The 19799-nt window shown below is 41.3% G+C and overlaps 1 protein-coding gene across 8 annotated transcripts in view; it reads left to right on the plus strand.

The window, feature by feature from the left end:
• The first annotated feature begins 2431 nt into the window (after positions 1-2431).
• Positions 2432-19799, plus strand: part of LOC140728506 (formin-like protein 2) — a 237700-nt gene continuing 220332 nt past the window's right edge. For all 8 annotated transcript variants that reach the window (XR_012099089.1, XM_073047320.1, XM_073047319.1 and 5 more), the window contains exon 1: positions 2432-3036. Coding sequence is in view for 7 of the 8 variants with exons in the window: in XM_073047320.1 (XP_072903421.1) it covers positions 2920-3036 (117 nt within the window). In the remaining variant the exon portion in view is untranslated. The remainder of the gene's footprint in view (positions 3037-19799) is intronic.

The raw sequence follows: 19799 nt of genomic DNA on the forward strand, positions 1-19799 counted from the left end.
TCACCAGGTTGATTCCAGGGATGAAGGGGTTAACCTATGAGGAGAGGTTGAGTCGCCTGGGACTACACTCTCTGGAGTTCAGAAGAATGAGAGGGGATCTTACAGAAACATACAAAATTTTGAAAGGGATAGATAAGATAGAAGTACAAAAGTTGTTTCCATTGGTAGGTGAGACTAGAACTAGGAGATATTACCTCAAGATTCAGGAAAGAAGATTTAGGACGGAGATGAGGAGAAACTGTTTTTCCCAGCGAGTGGTGAATCTGTGGAATTCTCTGCCCAGGGAAGCAGATGAGGCTTCCTCACTAAATATATTTAAGAAACAGTTAGATAGATTTTTACATAGTAAGGGAATTAAGGGTTATGGGGAAAAGGCAGGTAGATGGGGCTGAGTTTACAGACAGATCGGCCATGATCCTATTGAAAAGCAGGGCAGGCTTGATGGGCCGGATGGCCTACTCCTGCTCCTATTTCTTGTGTTCTTATGTTCTTATGATCAAACCACTCAAAACCAACAAGAAAAGAGTAACCAGAATTCAGGAACATATGCAAAGTGAACTTCAATGTCCCCTAAAATGAGTCAATAGCCTTGCTGATCTTTATTTGTTGAAGTATTGTGAATTGAAGGGAATCAGTGAACATTCCCTCATATAACTTATTAAGAAGAGAAAATCATTGATTAGGGCAGAAAATAGTTGAGTCTTTATCCATGATATCCTGGGGCCGGGTAATTGCCAACAAGCAGATGTTATATTAAACCAAGTCTCTACCAGCCTCATTAGTTATACATTAAGAGCAGCTGAATGAGAACATTATCTTAAGATACTAGTCAGTTCATACCAACGAACTTCGCCAAAAAGTTGCTCCTGAGATATTTGAGAAATCAAATGGAAGCGCAAACTAATCTGCACTGTTCTGCTGTGGGAGGAATTCATAAAACACCAGTTAAAGTAATGTTATAGAGATAGGAGACCTAATTGTAAGTATAGTGAGTTAGACATGGTGGGTGGGGGGTGGGGAGTGGCATTTGTATCTCTGATGCTCCTAGTTATAGAGGTGAAATTTGTGCAGATGATTGCACTCATTCTGGCAAGAATCTTACTTATTTATAATTGGAGGCTTGTGACCAGTCACATATCACAGATATTGGTACCAGGGCCGTTTCTATTTGTTGAGAATGGAGAGGTATGGTTAGTAATTTTGCCGGCAAGTTGAAAAGTGGTGGTATTGCTGACACTGAGTTAACAAGGTGGGCAGAGAAATGGTGGATGGAATTTAATTCTGAAAAATGAAAAGTGATACATTTTGGGAGGATTAATGATCCAATCATATAAGACTGAGGAAGCACTGATGATTGGAGAGATCTCTGTATACATGTTGAAGGCAGCAGAACAGGAAGATAAGGAGGTTCAGAAGATATGAGGATACTTGCCTTCATTAGCCAAAAAATAGAACAGTGGACAAGTAATGTACAGTGTGCAATTGTGGTTTGCCACTCGGTAGGAAGGATGTGATGCACCTCAGCGGTGATTCACCAGGATGTTCCCCTGAAGCGGCCGTATCAGCAGTGATGCGAGACTGTTTAGGCTGGATAACCAGCATCTGCATATTTTGTCTTGTTTGTTATTAGGCTGGCTTTGTTTTTCTGGGAGAGTAGACTGAAGGGGGCTCTGACAGATTTATGATGTGCATAGATAGGGTAGAGGGTGAGACACTTCTTCCCACAGCAAATGTGTCAGAGGGCAGAAAGTCAAGATAAGGGATAGGAGATTTAGAGCAGGCTTGAGGAATGATTTTTCACCCAGAGGGTGGCTGGTATCTAAAATATACTCCTTGAGGTATTTAAGTTGAGCACTATAGTTTTGGCTATGGGCCAAAAACTGGAACTGCAAGTGAGAGTTTGATTACAGTTATGAACATGACGGCTTGTGTCTGCGCTGTGTGACTCCAAGTGTAACTACAATTCAAGTGTGCTTAGGATACTCTGGAATTGTGAAAGAGCTACATAAATGCAAATCTTTATTATAGACACATTGGATACCTTAATGATATGTAATATGCCGTATAAAGTTCATTAGCTTGTAACTATATACAAGTTTTTACTTACTCCTGGAAGAGGCAATGTCTTTGTACCTAAATATATTCATCTTTTTAAAAAGTCTGTGCAGAATATAAATTACAGCTCAAACTACTAGAATTTCCCCACGCAAAGTCACAACTTTACTTTGCATGGTAAAACCGAAACAAGTTCATTAACAAAAAAAAATAACAACGAAGAGAATTTGATCTGGCCCTTGTCAGGTCAGAACAATTCAAAATGTGGCAGTCTTGGAGTTCTCTTGGGCAAACTGCACGTTAAGAGAAGACTACAACTCCCAGAGTCCAGCAAGTCTCCTCAAACCAACCCCAGACGAGCCCCGTTGTTGCGCAAACGTCGTTCGGGTGACTGGCTGTCTGAGTGTGTGGGATCAAAGCGCTTATTGTGTCCTCGGAGCAGGATTAGTAGACTGCACCGCTAAACCTGAATCATGCATTGCACACACGGGGAGTGGTGCCCAGATTGTGCAAGTAGTAGCTAGAGCGCACCGTTCGTTCCGTGCGCCCAGTAGCCGCCAGCCAGGCGATCGGGAGAGGCGCCGAAGGGAGGATGAAGGCGTGGAGAGGCTGACGGCGCTTCCCACTGCAGTCGCTGCTGGGATGGTCGACGGGAGACCCGCAGCCCTGCGTTCATTGTCGGCTTCGTGCTGGCCGCTGAGACGCCGGAGAAAGTGACCCGAGAGAGTGGCCGTTTGCAGCCGTGCGGGAAGGAGGTGTGTGGGGGAAGATTGCAGGATTTTCGTTTCCTCCCCTTGTCTTTTTAATTGTGTGCTCGAGAACTGAGGGAAGGTGGGTGTCGGCACCCGAGCGGGGGGCACGACCATGGGGAACGCCGGCAGCATGGATTCGCAGCACACCGACCTGCGGGCTCACAGCGTGCCCCTGAAGGTGCCTATGCCCGAGCCGGGAGAGCTGGAGGAGCGGTTCATCGTGGTCCTGGTGAGTAATCGGGACCCCTGCCAAACTTCGGGCTATCGCTTGGTTTTTCATTGTTTGCAGAGAGCCGTGGCGGACTCGGTGTCTACCTTCCCTTAACACGCCCTCCCCATTAGCCTCCGTTCTGGTGGATTTACCATGAGGTTTACACAGAGGGTTGGGGGGGGGGGGGGTAGCCAGGGAACCAAGGGTTAAGAGCCATCTGCTTCACATCTGAGGCTGGCGTGTGTTAGACAAAAACACAAGCTCAGCGATTTCACTCACTGACCATTTAACGCGCACACACACACTTGCGGAGTGAGGTTTGCGGAGGTGAAGGCTGCATCAAAACTTGTTTGATGCTTTGTGTGTGAATGTGCAAAGGGGAGAACTGTTGCGGGCGCTGCAGTTAGTTGTCCTCGGCTCTTTCTCTCGTAACAGCTTTCAGAAGCATGAAGTAAGCGGCCGTGCTGTATGGAACTCGGCGGAGAAGAGCAAGGGCATGTTTTAAATTAAGGAAACGTTCATTCCAGAAAGTTTTTTCCCCCTGCTGAAATACATCTGTGTGTTGATATGTGCAGCTGGTTGGGCTACAGCGGGCGGGGCCCCTCTGTTTCCAGTTTCACCAATTTTGTAAACAGTTTTTTTGGGGCGATATTGCTGCCTCCCTGCTCTGACTGTTCTCTCCAGTATACCCAGACTGGCCAGGGCCGCTCTCACCCTTGGTAACCCTGGATACTGATGTTGTGCCAGGTACATGACAAGAAATTTTATTTTCAGTACGTGTTGGTATATTCCACCCAATTTCCGGCCTTAACTCTTCATAATTCTGAAAAGCATTTTGAATGGCTGGTTTGTTTATGTGTGGTTACGATGGAGGAGCTGGGGTGGGTGTCAAGCCGATTACCGCACAACTGTTCTGGGTATTAGAGTTGTGCAATTGGAGAGTTTATTTCGACGACGACTGAAGCAAGGGCCCGAAGGATCTGTTTTATAAATTATTCCACTTCGGCAGATGTTGGCCAGACTTTGTTAAGTGGACGTCAGCTCTTCCCTGTCTCTCTGTTCAGTCAGGATCACCGTTTTCACGGGTTTCACGTGTTGGATACTACAAGATCATAAGACATAGCAGAATTAGGCCATTTGGTCCATTGAGTCTGTTTCACCTTCATGGCTAATGTACTACCCCTCTCAATCCCATTCACCTGCCGTCTCTCAGTAACCTTTGACACCCTGACTAATCAAGAACCTATCAACCTGTGCTTTACATATACTCATTGATTTGGCCTCCACAGATGCACCACCTTCTGACGAAAGATGCTTCCCCTCATATCTGTTTTAGATCAACATCTCTCTATTCTGAGGCTATGCCCTCTGGTCTTGGACTCATCCGATACAGGAAACATCCTCCCCACATCTGCTCTAGGATGTTCAATATTCAATAAGTTTTTATGGGGTTCCCCCCTCTCATCAAAAACTCTAGCATGTACTGGCCCAGAGCCATCAAACACTCCTCATATGTTAACCCTTTCATTCCTGGAATCATTCTCATGAACCTCCTCAGTACTCTCTCCAATGTCAGTAGACAGTAGGTGCAGGAGTAGGTCCTTCGGCCCTTCTAGCCAGCACCGCCATTCACTGTGATCATGGCTGATCATACACAATCAGTACCCTGTTCCTGCCCTCTCCCCATATCCCTTGACCCCGCTATCTATAAGAGCTCTATCTAACTCTCTCTTGAATGCATCCAGAGACTTGGCCTCCACTGCCTTCTGGGGCAGAGCATTCCATATATCCACCACTCTCTGGGTGAAAAAGTTTTTCTGCATCTCTGTTCTAAATAGCCTACTCTTTATTCTTAAACTGTGGCCTCTAGTTCTGGACTCACCCATCAGTGGGAACATGCTTCCTGCCTCCGGTATGTCCAGTCCCTTAATAATCTTAAATGTTTCAATCAGATCCCCTCTCATCCTTCTAAATTCCAGTGTATACAAGCCCAGTCGCTCCAATCTTTCAACATATAACAGTCTCGCCATTCCGGGAATTAACCTTGTGAACCTACGCTGCACTCCCTCAATAGCAAGAATGTCCTTCCTCAAATTTGGAGACCAAAACTGCACACAGTACTCCAGATGGGGTCACACCAGGGCCCTGTACAGCTGCAGAAGGACCTCTTTACTCCTATACTCAATTCCTCTTGTTATAAAAGCCAGCATGCCATTAGCTTTCTTCACTGCCTGCTGTACCTGCATGCTTGCTTTCATTGACTGATGTACAAGAACACCTAGATCTCGTTGTACTTCCCCTTTTCCTAACTTGACTCCATTTAGATAGTAATCTGCCTTCCTGTTCTTGCCACCAAAGTGGATAACCTCACATTTATCCACATTAAACTACGTCTGCCATACATTTGCCCACTCACCCAACCTGTCCAAGTCACCCTGCATTCTCATAACATCTTCCTGACATTTCACACTGCCACCCAGCTTTGTGTCATCAACAAATTTGCTAATGTTACTTTTAATCCTTTCATCTAAATCATTAATGTATATTGTAAACAGCTGCGGTCCCAGCACCGAACCTTGCGGTACCCCACTGGTCACAGCCTGCCATTCCGAAAGGGACCCGTTAATCACTACTCTTTGTTTCCTGTCAGCCAGCCAATTTTCAATCCATGTCAGTACTCTGCCCCCAATACCATGTGCCCTAATTTTGCCCACTAATCTCCTATGTGGGACTTTATCAAAAACTTTCTGGAAGTCCAGGTACACTGCATCCACTGGCTCTCCCACTGGCTTCATCCACTGTTTTTTCTTAGATAAGGGGCCCAAACTGCTCAGAATACTCTTAAGTGTGGTCTGAACAATGTCTTATAAAAGTTTTGCATTTCATCATTGATTTTATGTTTTAGTCGACTTGAAATGAATGCTATCACTGCATTTGCCTTTCTTACCACTGACTCAACCTGCAAGTTAACCTTTAGGAAATCTGCATGAGGATGCCCAAGTCCATTTCCATCTCTAATTTTTGAACTTTCTATCCGTTTAGAAAATAGTCTACACCTTTATTTCTTTTACCAAAATGTATGATCATACACTTCCCTCCACTATATTGCACCTGCCACTTCTAGCCCATTTTCCTAGTCTTGTCTGAATCTTCCTGCAGGCACCCTGTTTCTTCAACACTACCTGCCCCTCCACCTACCTCTGTATCGTCTGCAAACTTGGCCATAAAGTAATCAATTCTGTCATCCAAAACCTTGATATATAAGGTGAAAAGAAATGGTACCACACTGATTCCTATGGAATACTGGCAGCTAACTAAAAAAAGGCCCCTTTATTCCAACTCCTTGCCTCCTTCCAGTCAGCCAGACTTCTAGCCATGCTAGTAAATTTCCTGTAATAACATGGGCTCTTATCTTGTTAAACAGCCTCATGTGTAGCACCTTGTCAGAGGCATTCTGAAATCCAAGCAAACTCTCGTTTGTCTATTCTGCCTGTTATTTCTTCAATGAATTCCAACAGATTTGACAGGCAGGATTTCCCTCTAAGGACACCATGCTGACTTTGACCTATTTCATCACGTGCCTCCAAGTACCCTAAAGCCTCATCCTTAATAATGGACTCGGACATCTTGCCAACCACTGAAGTCAGGCTAAATGGCCTATAATGTTCTGTCTTCTGCCTCCGTCCTTCCTTAGTGGAGAGACATTTGCAATTTTCCAGTCCTCTGGAACCATTCCAGAATCTAGAGATTCTTGAAAGGTCATTACTAACGTGTCCATGATCTCTTTACCTGCTTCTGAACCCTGGTGTGTGGCCCAGGTAGCTGATTTACTTTTAGATTTTTCTGCTTCTTAGTAATAGCAACTTCACTCACTTCTACCCACTGTCACTCGAAATTCTGGCATACTGCTAGAGTCTTCCACAGTGAAGACTGACACAAAATACTTAATAACTTCCTCTGCCACTTCTTTGTCCCCCCATTGCTACCTCTCCAGCAGCATTTTCCAGAAGTCCAATATCTACTCTCCTTTACTCTTTATATATCTGAAAAATAATAAAAACTTTTGGTATCCACTTTTATGTTATTGGCTAGCTTATTGTCATATTTCACCTTTTCTCTCCTTATGACCTTTTTAGTTGCATTCTGTTGGTCTTTTAAAGCTTCCCACTCCGCTAACTTCCCACTAAGTTTTGCTGTATTATATGCCCTCTCTTTTATTTTTATGCTGTCTTTGATTCACCTTGTTGCCTCATCCTCCCTTTAGAATGGGTCTTCATATTTGTGATGTATCTATCCTCTCCTTTCCCAGTTGCCCCCAGAAACTCCTACCATTGCTGTTCTGCCATCATCCCTGCTATTGTCCACTTCCTATCAACTTTGTCCAGCTCATCTCTCATGCTCCTCTGTAATTCTCTTTACTCCCCCAGAATACTGATACATCTGACTTTGTCTGCTCCCTGTCAAACTGCAGGGTGAATTCTACCATATTATGATCACTGCCTCCTAAAGGTTCCTTTATCTTAAGCTCTCTAATCAAATTTGGTTCATTACACAACACCCAATCCAGAATTGCCTTTCCCCTAGAGGGCTCAATCACAAGCTGCTCTAAGAAGCCAGCTTGTCGGCATTCTGGAAATTCCCTCCCTTGGAGTCCAGCACCAAACTGATTTTCCCAATTACCTGCACATTGAAATCCCTCATCACTATTGTAATGATGCCCTTTTTACATGCCTTTATTGTCTCCCATTGTAATTTGTATCCTACATCCTGGCTACTATTCGGATGCCTGTATATACGTAACTCCCATCAGCGTCTTTTTACCCTCGCAGTTTCTTAACTCTACCCACTAGGATTCTTTAGCTCTGATCCTGTGTCATCTCTTTCTAAGGATTTGATTTCATTTTTTACCAACCAAGACACCCCACCCCATCTGCCTATCTGCTTGTCATTTGGATAGAATGTGTATCTTTGGATGTTAAGCTCACAACTATGACTTCCTTTCAGCCACGGCTCAGTGATGCCCACAAAATCATAGCTACTGATACCTAACTGTGCTACTAGATCATATACCTTATTCCGCATACTGCATGCATAGAAATATCACACCTTCAGTCCTGTACTCATCACCCTTGTTAATTTTGCCCCTGTGAAACAGAGACGTCTCTTTATCTCTTATTAGTGAGAGAGAGAGAGAGCCTGTGGTATGTTGAATACCAGGTGAACGCGTAGTCTTTGGAGTACTTCAAGTCTGTGTCTTTGCTGTTGCTTTTGCTGCACGCGTGAGTGCCAGGTGAGGGGAGGAGGGTCCGTTGCTTGCTGCCGCTTAACGGGAGGGAGGGGAGCTGGGGGGGGGGACTTTGGGGTTCTAACATTTAACTGTCATTCATTCTTCGGGGCACCACTCTGTTTTTGTGGATGTTTGCGAAGAAAAAGCATTTCAGGATGAATATTGTATAGATTTCTCTGACATTAAATGTACCTTTGAAATCTTTGTTACACTTTAACTCATTTTCCTGACTGCAATTTTGCCCTACCATCTCCCTGTCCTTCCTCACAGTCTCGCTCCACACTGCATCTGCTTGTGTACTAAATGCCCATCCTCAGCCCCATCACTCTGCTTCACATCCCCCTGCCAGGTTAGTTTAAACCATCCCCAGCAGCTCTAGCAAACCTGCCCGCAAGGATATTGGACCCCTCAAGTTTAGGTATAACTTGTCCTTTTTGTACAGGTCATACCAGCCTCAGAAGAGATCCCAAGGATCCAGAAATCTGAACTCTGTCCCCTGCACCAATTCCCCAACTATGCATTCGTCTGCCAAATCGTTCTATTCTTATGTGGCCCAGGCAGTAATCTCGAGATTACTACCCTGGAGGACCTGCTTTTCAGCTTTGTGCTAATTCTCTATATTCTCACTTCAGGACCTCCTCCCTTTTCCTGCCCGTGTCATTGGTACCAGTAGGTACCGTGGCCTCTTGCAGCTCACTCTCCACACTTCGAATGTTGTAGACCCAATCCGAGACATCCCTGCTCCTGGCACCTGGAAGGATTATCTGGGTGTCTTTTTCATGTCCACAGAATCTCCTGTCTGCTGCTCTCACTGTGGAATCCCCAATCACTACTGTACTGCAGTTCTCCCCCCCTTTCCCTTTTGAGACTCGGAGCCAGACTCAGTGCCAGAAATCCGGTTGCTGCAGTTACCCCTTTGTAGGCTGTCTCTTACCCCCCCCCCCCCAATCAGAATCCAAAGCAGTATACTTATTATTGAGGAGAATCGCCACATGGGTATTCTGCACTGGCGACCTATTCGTTATCCCTCTCTTGTTGGTCACCCAGGTACCTGCCTTCTGCAACTTGGGAGTGACTTCCTCCCTGTAGCTTCTATCTGACACCTCTTCATTCTCCTGTATGAGCTGAAGATGATCAAGCTACATCTCCAGTTTGTTAACATGGTCCCTCAGAAGCTGCAGCTTGATGCACTTCGTGCAGATGTAGTTATCAGGGGGACTGGCGGTCTCCCAGAGTTCCCACATCTCTCACAAAGAATATAACACTAACTGTCAGACTGCATTTTCAGTGCAGTAGCTGTGTTCTAATAGACAAATAAACAGAAAAAATACTTACTATAGAACCTCCACCTGTGCTTGTTCAAGCCTATTCTCATTGAAACCTGCTGAGCCATACCTTCCCACTCTAACACTGGTCTGCTCCAACAATGGCCTCTCTGCTTACAACTCTCTTCTTTTTATTGGCTCAATAAAACACACTCTGGACGAGACTTGTCCTTTTCAAATGGACACGAGAAGATTTTGGATATTTTATTGGACAAGTAATGTGAGGGTGAACTTCTTTACTCAGAGAGTGGTAGCTGTGTGGAACGAGCTTCCAGTAGAAGTAATAGAGGTGGGTTCGATATTGTCATTAAAAAATATTGGATAGGTATATGGACAGGAAAGGAATGGAGGGTTATGGGCGGAATGCAGGTCGGTGGGACTAGGTGAAGGGTCCTGATGAAGGGTCTCGGCCCGAAACGTCGACAGTGCTTCTCCCTATAGATGCTGCCTGGCCTGCTGTGTTCCACCAGCATTTTGTGTGTGTTGTTTGAATTTTCAGCTTCTGTAGATTTCCTCGTGTTTGCTCATTGGAACGTTCTCTTCCTTTACATTGACACTCAATTGGAAAGTTTAAAAAATTATTTTTGCCTTTAAATTTTAGTGTTGAGTAGCTGTGCAGATATTTTGATACCTGTGAATCCCCTGTTCAATTGGCCAAGAAGTTTACTCGGATGAATATCATTGTCTAAAATACAACGCCCTGAGCAACTGTTTGGATGTAAACTTGATACTCAATCGTGAAGCAAGTTTTGACCTTGTATTTGTATATAAGGTGTTAGTTTACTTTCTGTTGCTCAGTAGTCAGTGAAAGAAATTGTCGACTTATTCAACCTTACTAGATGTGACTACACTCCTTTTGATTATTATGAATCATAATTACATAGATTCATCCTCTTCTGAGTTACTCTCTAGAGGTCAGCTGTGGCTTGGAAAGTTGTGTATTTAAATACTTTTCAGAATCAGGTTTTAATATCACCGTCACAAGTTGTGAAATTTGTTGTCTTTGTGGCAGCAGTACAATGCGATTAATAATAGGAAAAAAATGAATTGTGGTTAAAAAATAATAGTTAAATAAGTAGTGCAAAAACAGAAATTTTAAAAAGTAGTGAGGTAGTGTCCATTCAGAAATCAGATAGCAGATGAGAAGAAGTTGTTCCTGAATCATTGAGTGTTTGTCTTCAGGCTTCTGTACCTCCTCCATGATGGTAGAAATGAGAAGAGTCTTGCTCAGAGAAACCTCTGCTGACACCCTGATGCAGTCCTGCACAGTTGAGTTGTTATACCTGATCATTCAGGTGAATAGAAAAGATTACATGCTGGTATTTCTCGTGACAGTGGAATCAGATAATGTGAAGGTTTTTTTAAAATTGGATTTTTTTTGTAGATAATTTCCTTGACTAAAGGAGGTTAGTTTCACAAGTTGGAATAGAAATCACATCATTTGGACAGTTTTATAATGCATTGTTTCTTACTACATTGAAAGTCATCTCATTTTTCACTTCCCAGTAATGTGATAGGTGCCTACAGGTAGTTCCCAAATAGAAAATGGTATTACACATTGCATTATGGAATTGATTAACATAGTGCCTCTCTGTTGTGAATAGCTTAACAGAAGGAGAATTATCAATTAAGACTTTGCATTAATAAAACTTAATCTTTGCAGGAGCAAATGAAGATTTAAATGAATCCCTAAATTGTGAATCATTGGTGTAATGCACAGGTACAAAAATGAATGTAATTCATTGGTAAAAGCAGCACTTGAGAATTATCTGCTTTTATGTTTCAAAATTAGAATGGTGATTTGTTTCTTGCCATGAGGGAGGTTCTGTGTTCAAACCATATGCCAGATATGGTAATAAAATGGCTGTAATGGTGTCTCTTAGCTTCTCAGGTGAAATTAAAAACTTCCTCATTAATATTCAAAGACAGGGAAACAATTCCATTGTCTTCGCCAATAATTATCACTCAACCAACTTTTTTTGAAAAAATAAAGTTATCTGATTGCTGTTTGCAAGTTTGGTTGATATAGTTCTCTGGTGACTGCATTTTGAAGAATTACTGTTTGAAGCTTTAGAGGGAATTTGGCAATCGAAAAATATATAACAATTTTTTTTAAACGACTAATGCTCCAAAGTAGGTGTATTATGCAAATAAATATTTTAATGCAATTGTATGAGAAGGATTTGATGCCTTACTCATATGAAGGATTATAATTTCCAGATGTAATCTTAAACCATTCAATCATGGAGTTTGGGTATCCGTGGTGACTTCTCTAGAATCTATATTGGCACAATAGCAGAAAATGAATTGTGGAATGTATACTGAAAATGTACAGCACACCTTTTGAAGTGTAGGAGTGGCATTGATAAACATGTGAAGGTTTGCTCCTGTGCTTTAAGGTCTCTTATTGTTGAAAGTACCAATATTTCAAAACAGTGGTCAGTGTTTTCCTATGCCAGTCATTTTAATGTTATCACTTAAAATTAAAGGCAGTATTAAAACAAGAGATTAGATAAGATGCTCTTGTTCCATTTATATGGAAAATATTTAACTTTGGTGGTCTATGACAACTTCACATTGCTGGAATCCAGAAGTGTAAAAACTAATTAATACAAACTCGATTTAATGAAAGGTCCATCATCCCACTGAATCCCACTGGTACAGGTCCATCATAAATTCAAATTTATCTTGACTCGTTTGGAGAAATTCATCGTATAAGAGTATCTGAAATTTTCTTGTGTCCTGAAGGTTTGAAGTCTGAACTTGACTTTGCAATCTTCATTATTCATTGTTGACTGTCATTTATGGAAGAGACATTCCCATTAAAACAAAGGAGTTGGGGTTATAATGTTTTTATAGTTGAGTGCTTACTTAGAACCATATTCAGTGTTTTCGTAAGAAAATCGGGGCTCTATATTATCCAGCTTGTTGAAAAATGCAAGGCAAAAGGAGGCAATAAAGCTCAACCTGCCTATGCTAGCTCTAAAGTTGAACTTCCCAGTTAACTCCACAACCTTAGTCTCCTTGTGAATATTTCTCCATTATTTTGTCCCCCCCTTGAGTACAACTTTGCAAATTGCAACAATTTGTTGTGGTTTATAGTTTGCTCTTGTCTCTAATTCAAACAACTTGAATTCTGTGTGGTAAACATCTGAGATTCTGCAGATGCTGGAAATCCAGAGCAACACACACCAAATGCTAGAGGAACTCAGAAGGTCAGACAGCATCTATGGAGAGAAATGAGCAATTGATGTTTTGGGCTGGGACTCTTCATCGTGAAAGAGCTTCTTCTTATTTACTGCTATTAAAACTGCATTTTATATATTTATGAATACCTTTGTCTGCTCTAATGAGAACAATCCCAGCTCTGCAGTCTCTGCATATCATGGTTCTCCAACTATTTGAATAAAGCTTTCTTGTGTCTTCCCTAAGGCATTAACATTCCTTCCAAAGTCTGTTGCCCAGTGTTGGGGAAGCTATTAGGTTTCCTGTTGAGGCCTGATCAGTAAAGCAAAGACATTGCTTGACATAGTCTGTAGACTATTCCTCCCCCTATTTCTTAAAATAAAAGCTGTGTCTTGTCCCGCCACCTTTAGAAATTGACCTGTGTGGACCATGGGTCTCTAATTCCATACTGTTTTAAAATTGTACCATTTAGATTATTTTTGTTCATTCTACCTACCACGTAGAAGACTTTCACTATTCCCTCAAAGCTGCATGGGTGCTCGACTGCATAGTAATTGAAATGCTCCCGCGCATGCAGACTTTGTTACTGGGCATTTGGAATTTTCTAATATAATTTTGAAATTATTCTAATATGATTCTGAAACCTATGTCAATATATTTGTGAAGTACCTTGTAATTAATTATGTGTTGATGAATATAATCCATAAATTTTCCAAATAATAAGCATTTACTTGGAACATTTTGGAGGTTCAATATATTTTCATTGTCAGTGTTTCAAATTATAACACTGTGACAAATTGTAAAAACAAACACAGAATGGAAGTTAGTACCTCATTGTTAATAATCCGTCAGCCCACTGAATGCTGACGCCATTTAGTCAAAGCATTTTACTTTTGTTTTGACTGCTTGACGTCGTTTACTTGTGTTGTGAGTAGTGGTTTGATATGCATATTACAAAAAATACTTATAGTGCTGTACATTTTTCAGACTGTGTAATAATTTACTGCTCAGAGCAATGGCTGGTCCCTGTAGCTATTTAAAAACAATAGAGGGAATGCACTTCAGTGTTAAATTTTAACCTTGTTTCTGCATGTCTGTATCTAGTTCTTGAGAACAATATTTCTGTTACTTCTACAGCAGCACTTCTGTGTCTTTGATAGATCTCAAAAATTAATAATCTAACCCCCTAAAATAAGCTATGATTTATTGACTGACCTGGTATTGTTATGAAGTTAGAACTATTCCACCTAGAACATTGCATCATGTTTTGTCACATTTCCAACCTTTGAAATTTTGCCTCAAGTCCAGATCCTTAACATACAGAGTTCTGAATATTAACGTTAGCTCTTGGAGAGCATTACCGATGTTTGAAACTTTTGTCTAAACATAAAACTGTTCACTATTTCTGGTTAATGACTTTGTAGCCAGCTATGCTGCCGCTCTCCTTTAATTCCCTGGACTTCATTTTAATAACTGGTTTATCACGTGGTATTTCACCAGTTTTCTTTTGCAAGTCCAGGTGCTTGCCATCAATTCTGCTATCCTCATCCACCCTTCTCTGATAATTCACCAAAGCATTGAGGAAAGCCCACAAGAAAATTAATGCCAGGGTTGTACATGGTGACATCTATGCCCTTTGATAATAAATTTACTTTGAAGTTTGATCAGGTTGATGAACCTGACTTGCTGACTTCCATTTGCCTTTTCCAAATGCTAATTAGCTTTGTCCTGATTGTTATACCATTAATAAACATTTTTTTACTGGCCTGTAGTTTTCATGTTTAATTATGCTTGTGGACAGGTGTAGGATTCGAAGTACTCTGACTAGTACTAACCCCATATTTATCGATGCAAGTTTCCGCATTTTCTTAGAAGCCTCAGATGTATCCTATCTGAACTGGGTGGCTTTCCTACTTTGAGCTTCAGTCAGCCCCATGTTTCCTTTTGATCACGTTTTCACTGTTAGAGTATATTAAAAGTTTTATCTGATTTAAATGGATCTGTTTCATGACCATGGGGGTTTCAAATCACTTTTACAGCTCAAATGCAGTCAGAGCTGGCAAAGATATTGCCGACTAAAGGCAACCATGTTGTTAATTCCCACGGTTCTAGCTTCAAAGTAAAACTGTATACAAGGTTGTGTGATTCCATTTTTATTTTTTCCTATAATGTGAAATAATGTTGGAGCCCATAGATATGCAGTGTGTACAGCAGTGGTAGTATTTGTGAATAGTTGATATTTTAACCCCATCTATAATGTAACAAGACTTTCTTTTATCAGTACTGCTGTTAGCCAGACACCCATTTAGGCATCGTGATGGTGAAATGTGGCTTATTGAACTAATTACCAAAATGTGAATTTGGCAAGTTTAGTTAAAAGGTCGGCTTCTTTTATTAAACAACTGTGCTATTAGCTTGAAAATGGTTATTCTTCAGCAGATTTTTGCCCTGAGTAGGCATCGGAGAGTTCCCTTGTTTGGCATCTCAGATATGTTGCTGTCAGTGTTCCAAAATTATTTTTGATTTCACATTTGAGATTTGCTTATGAAAGGCCCAAATCTCCTTGCAGCACTAGATTCCTTTTCTTCTTATAAAATGATGTAAGGTTTAAATTATGTAAGGGAGTTAGAGTAGTAATTTTCCAGTTTTATCAACCACCTCCTGTGTAGTGCATTTTATATTATTTCAACGGCACTTTTTTCACTCTGTGCTTGTAGCTTGAGTGAAAATGGTGCCACAGAAATTTTAGAAAGTGTACAACACAGGAGACCATCTGGCTTTCCATAGATGCTGCCTGACCTGCTGAGTTCCGCCAGCATTGTGTGTGTGTGTGTGTGTGTGTGTGTGTGTGTGTGTGTGTGTGTGTGTGTGTGTGTGTGTGTGTGTGTGTGTGTGTGTGTGTGTGTGTGTGTGTGTGTGTGTGTGTGTGTGTGTGTGTGTTGCTTTGGTTTTCTAGACTTTCTTATGTTTATCATTTTGCCTGCGCTTCTCAGATGAGCTGGTCAGCTTAATCTCACCTTCCAGCAATAGTTTCACGGTTCTGTCAATTGTCTCTCTTTAGGCACATATCCAAATACTTTTAAATGTGATGTAGATTTCTGCCTTTAGGTAGCACGTTCCAGACCCCTCTCATTCTCTGGGTGGGAGGTGCTTTTCCTCCCTTCCCCGCTAATTCTTAAATATATTGACTGTTACTCTGTCAAGATCCCTCACACTTTTACACGGGTCACTTAAATCTTCTGCTAACCTCCTCAGTTATAAAGACCTTTGGCTTAGCCAGTCTTTTCTCAGGGCTACAATTTTCCAGTGGAGGGAACATCCTCTACCCTTCCAGGTACAATCACATGTCCTCTAATGTGTTGAGTGGACTGACTGCGGCATGCAAGTTGTGGTTAAGTTGTTTCGTACACCCAAGTGTACCAGAATGTGGAGTTGAGGTTACAGTCAGATTAGCCAAAATGGTATGAAATGGCAAATTCATTGATCTTGTATTCTGTGGCTTTGATAATAAAAGAAAGATGATAAAAAGCAAGACGGTGCTGGTGAACCATGGTGATGTGTTGCGGACAGTTTACAAGAATTCTAAATATATTTCTACTGAACTGCTCTCACTGCACTCTGCAGCGTGTAATTTTCCTTTAAGTAATGTATTTTTGAACTGTCTCAATGATTTCAAGATCTTCTGAAGGACTTAACTCCCAAGCATACAGGAACAGTACCTTTTAAGTGAATGATGTTGCATTGCTTCGGCCAAAAGAGAGGAGGAGGAGAGGATTCCAAGCCAGGCTAAAAGAGCCGGAGTGGAATACTTCCTCTACCCAGCGTCTTGTTAGCAAATGTACTTTTGCTGGATAATGATTGAGGACCTAAGGGCTGTATCGGAGGGAAATGAGGAATTGCTGCATTCTGTTTTTCACGGAGATGTGGCTCACTCTGGATTTGCCAGATACGTTGGTAAGACCCGAAGGCTTGACAATACATAGATGGACTGGACTGCTAATTGAGAGAAAGCAGAAGGTAGGGATCTGTTTTTCATGGTAAACTCTTTGTGGTGCTTGGATGCAGTGGTGTTGTCATATTATTGTTCTCTTGACCTGGAACATCTAATGATTAACTGCTAATTGCTGTATGTACTGAGAGAGTTTTCCTCCATGATCCTGACCACAGTTTACATATCGCAGGCACTTGAGGTACTGAGTGCCACCATTAGCAAACAAGAAACAACTTGTCCTGACACCTTTCAAATAATTTTCAGAGACTTCATTCAGGCTTGCTTAAAGAAATCTCTGCCCAATTAACGTCAACATATCGCATGCAGCACCAGGTGCCTCAGCACACTTGGCCTATACCACAATTAGGAAAGCCTACCGTTCTATTCCCAGACTGAATTGTGGGAAATCTGATATCAACTAATCAATAACTTCAGGACCTGAGCCTCAGTACCTCCTTGTGCAACCTGGATCTTCGATGTCCTCACTTTCTGTCCCCAGTCAGTTCAGATTGTCAATAGCATCTCCTCCACAATCTCCCATCAGCACAGGGCTGTATACTTAGCCTGCTACTCTATTTGTTTTATACTTATAACTGTGAGGCTAAGCACAGCTCCAGTGCCATTTTTAAATTTGCTAATAACACCACTGTTGTAGGCCAAATCGAAGGTGGTGGTGAATCAGCATATAGGAGGGAGATTGAAAATCTGGCTGAGTGATGCCATAGCAACAACCTCTCACTTAAAGTCGGCAAGGCCAAAGAGCTAAGTATTGACTATAGGTGGTGGAAACCGGACATCCCTGAGCAAGTCCTCATCAGGGGATCAGAGCTGGAGAGGGTCAGCAACTTTAAATTCCTCATTTCAGAGGATATGTCCTGGGTCTAGCATGTGTAAGTGCCGCATGGAGAAATCATGGCAGTGCTTCTACTTTCTTAGAGGTTTGCAAAGATTTCTCATATCATCTAAAACTTTGACAAGCTTCTACAGACAAGTGGTGGAGAGTACCATATATTGACTGGTTGTATCACAGTCTGGTATGGAACCACCAATGCCTTTGAATGGAAAGTCCTTAAAAAAAGTAGTGGATATGGTCAGTCCATCGTGAATAAAGCCCTCCCCACCATTGAGCATATCTATATGGAGTGCTGTCACAGGAAAGTAGCATCCATCATCAAGGACCAACATCATCCAGGTCACCGCTTTTCTCACCGCTGCCATCAGGAAGAAGGTACAGGAGCCCCAGAACCCATGTCACCAGGTTCAGGAACAGTTATCCCTCAACCATCAGGCTCTTGAAACGGGATAGCTTTTCTCAACTTTATTTACCCCATCACCGAACTGTTCCCTCAACCTTTGGACTCACTTTCAAGGACTCTTCATCTTGTGTTCTCAATATTTATTGTTATTTATTATTATTTTTCTCTGTTCAGGCTGGTTAAATCTGAGGTAGCGGCTTAGCTAAGCACACTCATTTCTCAATTGCTAGCAAATTTTGGACTATTCTATTGGTGCTTGGTATTGTAGCTTTCTGAAGATTTATGTAAATATTGCTGTGTAGGTCTAATTATGGAAAATTATACCTTGTTCTTGTTCATAGTCTTTTAATTTTCTTTTTTTAATACAGTGGATTTCTGGTGTTTTTCATTTATTGATTTCTGTACGTTATGTGTGTTTGGAATGGCATTATCTATTAAGAAAGTTATTCTTGTTTATCCTTGTAATATTATATCTGGGTGATTATTATGGATTCTCCTATCTGTAATAACAGATGGGTCAAAATATAATTTGTGGAATACTGACTCCAAAACTGGACCAGTCTTGTATTTATAGTAAGGTATGGTGTCTTTTATTTTTGTATTTTAAAGCAAGATTTTGGTGAATGTTTGGTACTTGATTGTGCCTGTGTAAGTAATCAGATTGAGTTAATCTGCTTCAGGATCCTGTAATGTGTTGGATTGTTTCTGGTTTTCCTTGGCATTTTCTGCAGATATCATCTTGAATTTGTTGATCTTTTATTATGTTTTTTGATAATTTTTATGTTAACCGCCTGAATCTGTATTGTCACAAGGAAACCCTCTTTCTGGGAAGAAGTCTCCAGCTCGGAGCTCGCTGTTTGATGCTTCCTTGTTGACATCTTGTCTGCTCAGTTCCTGGGGATGTCTTCCATGGAGGGTCGCGCTCTTCCATTGGTTAACTGTTTCTGCAGTAGTGATTTTTTTCATTTGTTTGGGTTATGCTTTCATTGATGTTTAGTGGTGTGCATTATCAGAATTGCCGGCAGTATGCTCGCATGGAGTACTGAACCCTGTCTTCGTTAGTGAAAATATATCATTATATCTGACCTGTGTATTTTTTATGTCTGTTATTTCCCTTCCTCCTCCTGTCTAAGTGTATTTAAGTGGACAGAGATTTTTTTCCCTAAAATTTGGCATTTCAGTTCTTATTTTTCCTTGTAAAATTTCCAGATCAGTTTTGGACCAAAATATTATGCAAAAAGAATATGTTAATATGGGCAAGCATGTATTGTCTTTGTTATATTTTTATTCTGTTGAGCTCGGTTTGGCAGAATTTCTTAAGCCTTGAAGTAAATTCTGTCGGAAGTTTTCCCTTTATCAAATTATGATCTTTTTTTTTGCTTGTTGATAGCCCAGATACTCATGTTTTGTATTCATCCATCAGTTTAATTATATCCTGCTGCTCTGTTTTATATTATTATTATTTCTTTTTGTTTTGTATTTGCGCAGTTTATTGTCTTTTGGTTATTTGTCCATACTGTTGGGTGTGTTCCTTATATTTACTGTGAATGTCTGCAGAAAAATGTATCTCAGGGTTGTATATGGTGACGTGTATGTAATTTGACAATAGATTTACTTTGAACTTATTTCAAACCATATTATTGATTAATTCTGCTACCTTACAAATCAGTGAACATTTGTAATGTATCTTTCCAAATTCTGTGGGATTCTTTTTCATTTGCCCCCTTTCTGCCCTG

This window comes from Hemitrygon akajei, chromosome 5, assembly GCF_048418815.1.
Source record: "Hemitrygon akajei chromosome 5, sHemAka1.3, whole genome shotgun sequence".
NCBI classification, from domain to species: Eukaryota; Metazoa; Chordata; class Chondrichthyes; order Myliobatiformes; family Dasyatidae; genus Hemitrygon; species Hemitrygon akajei.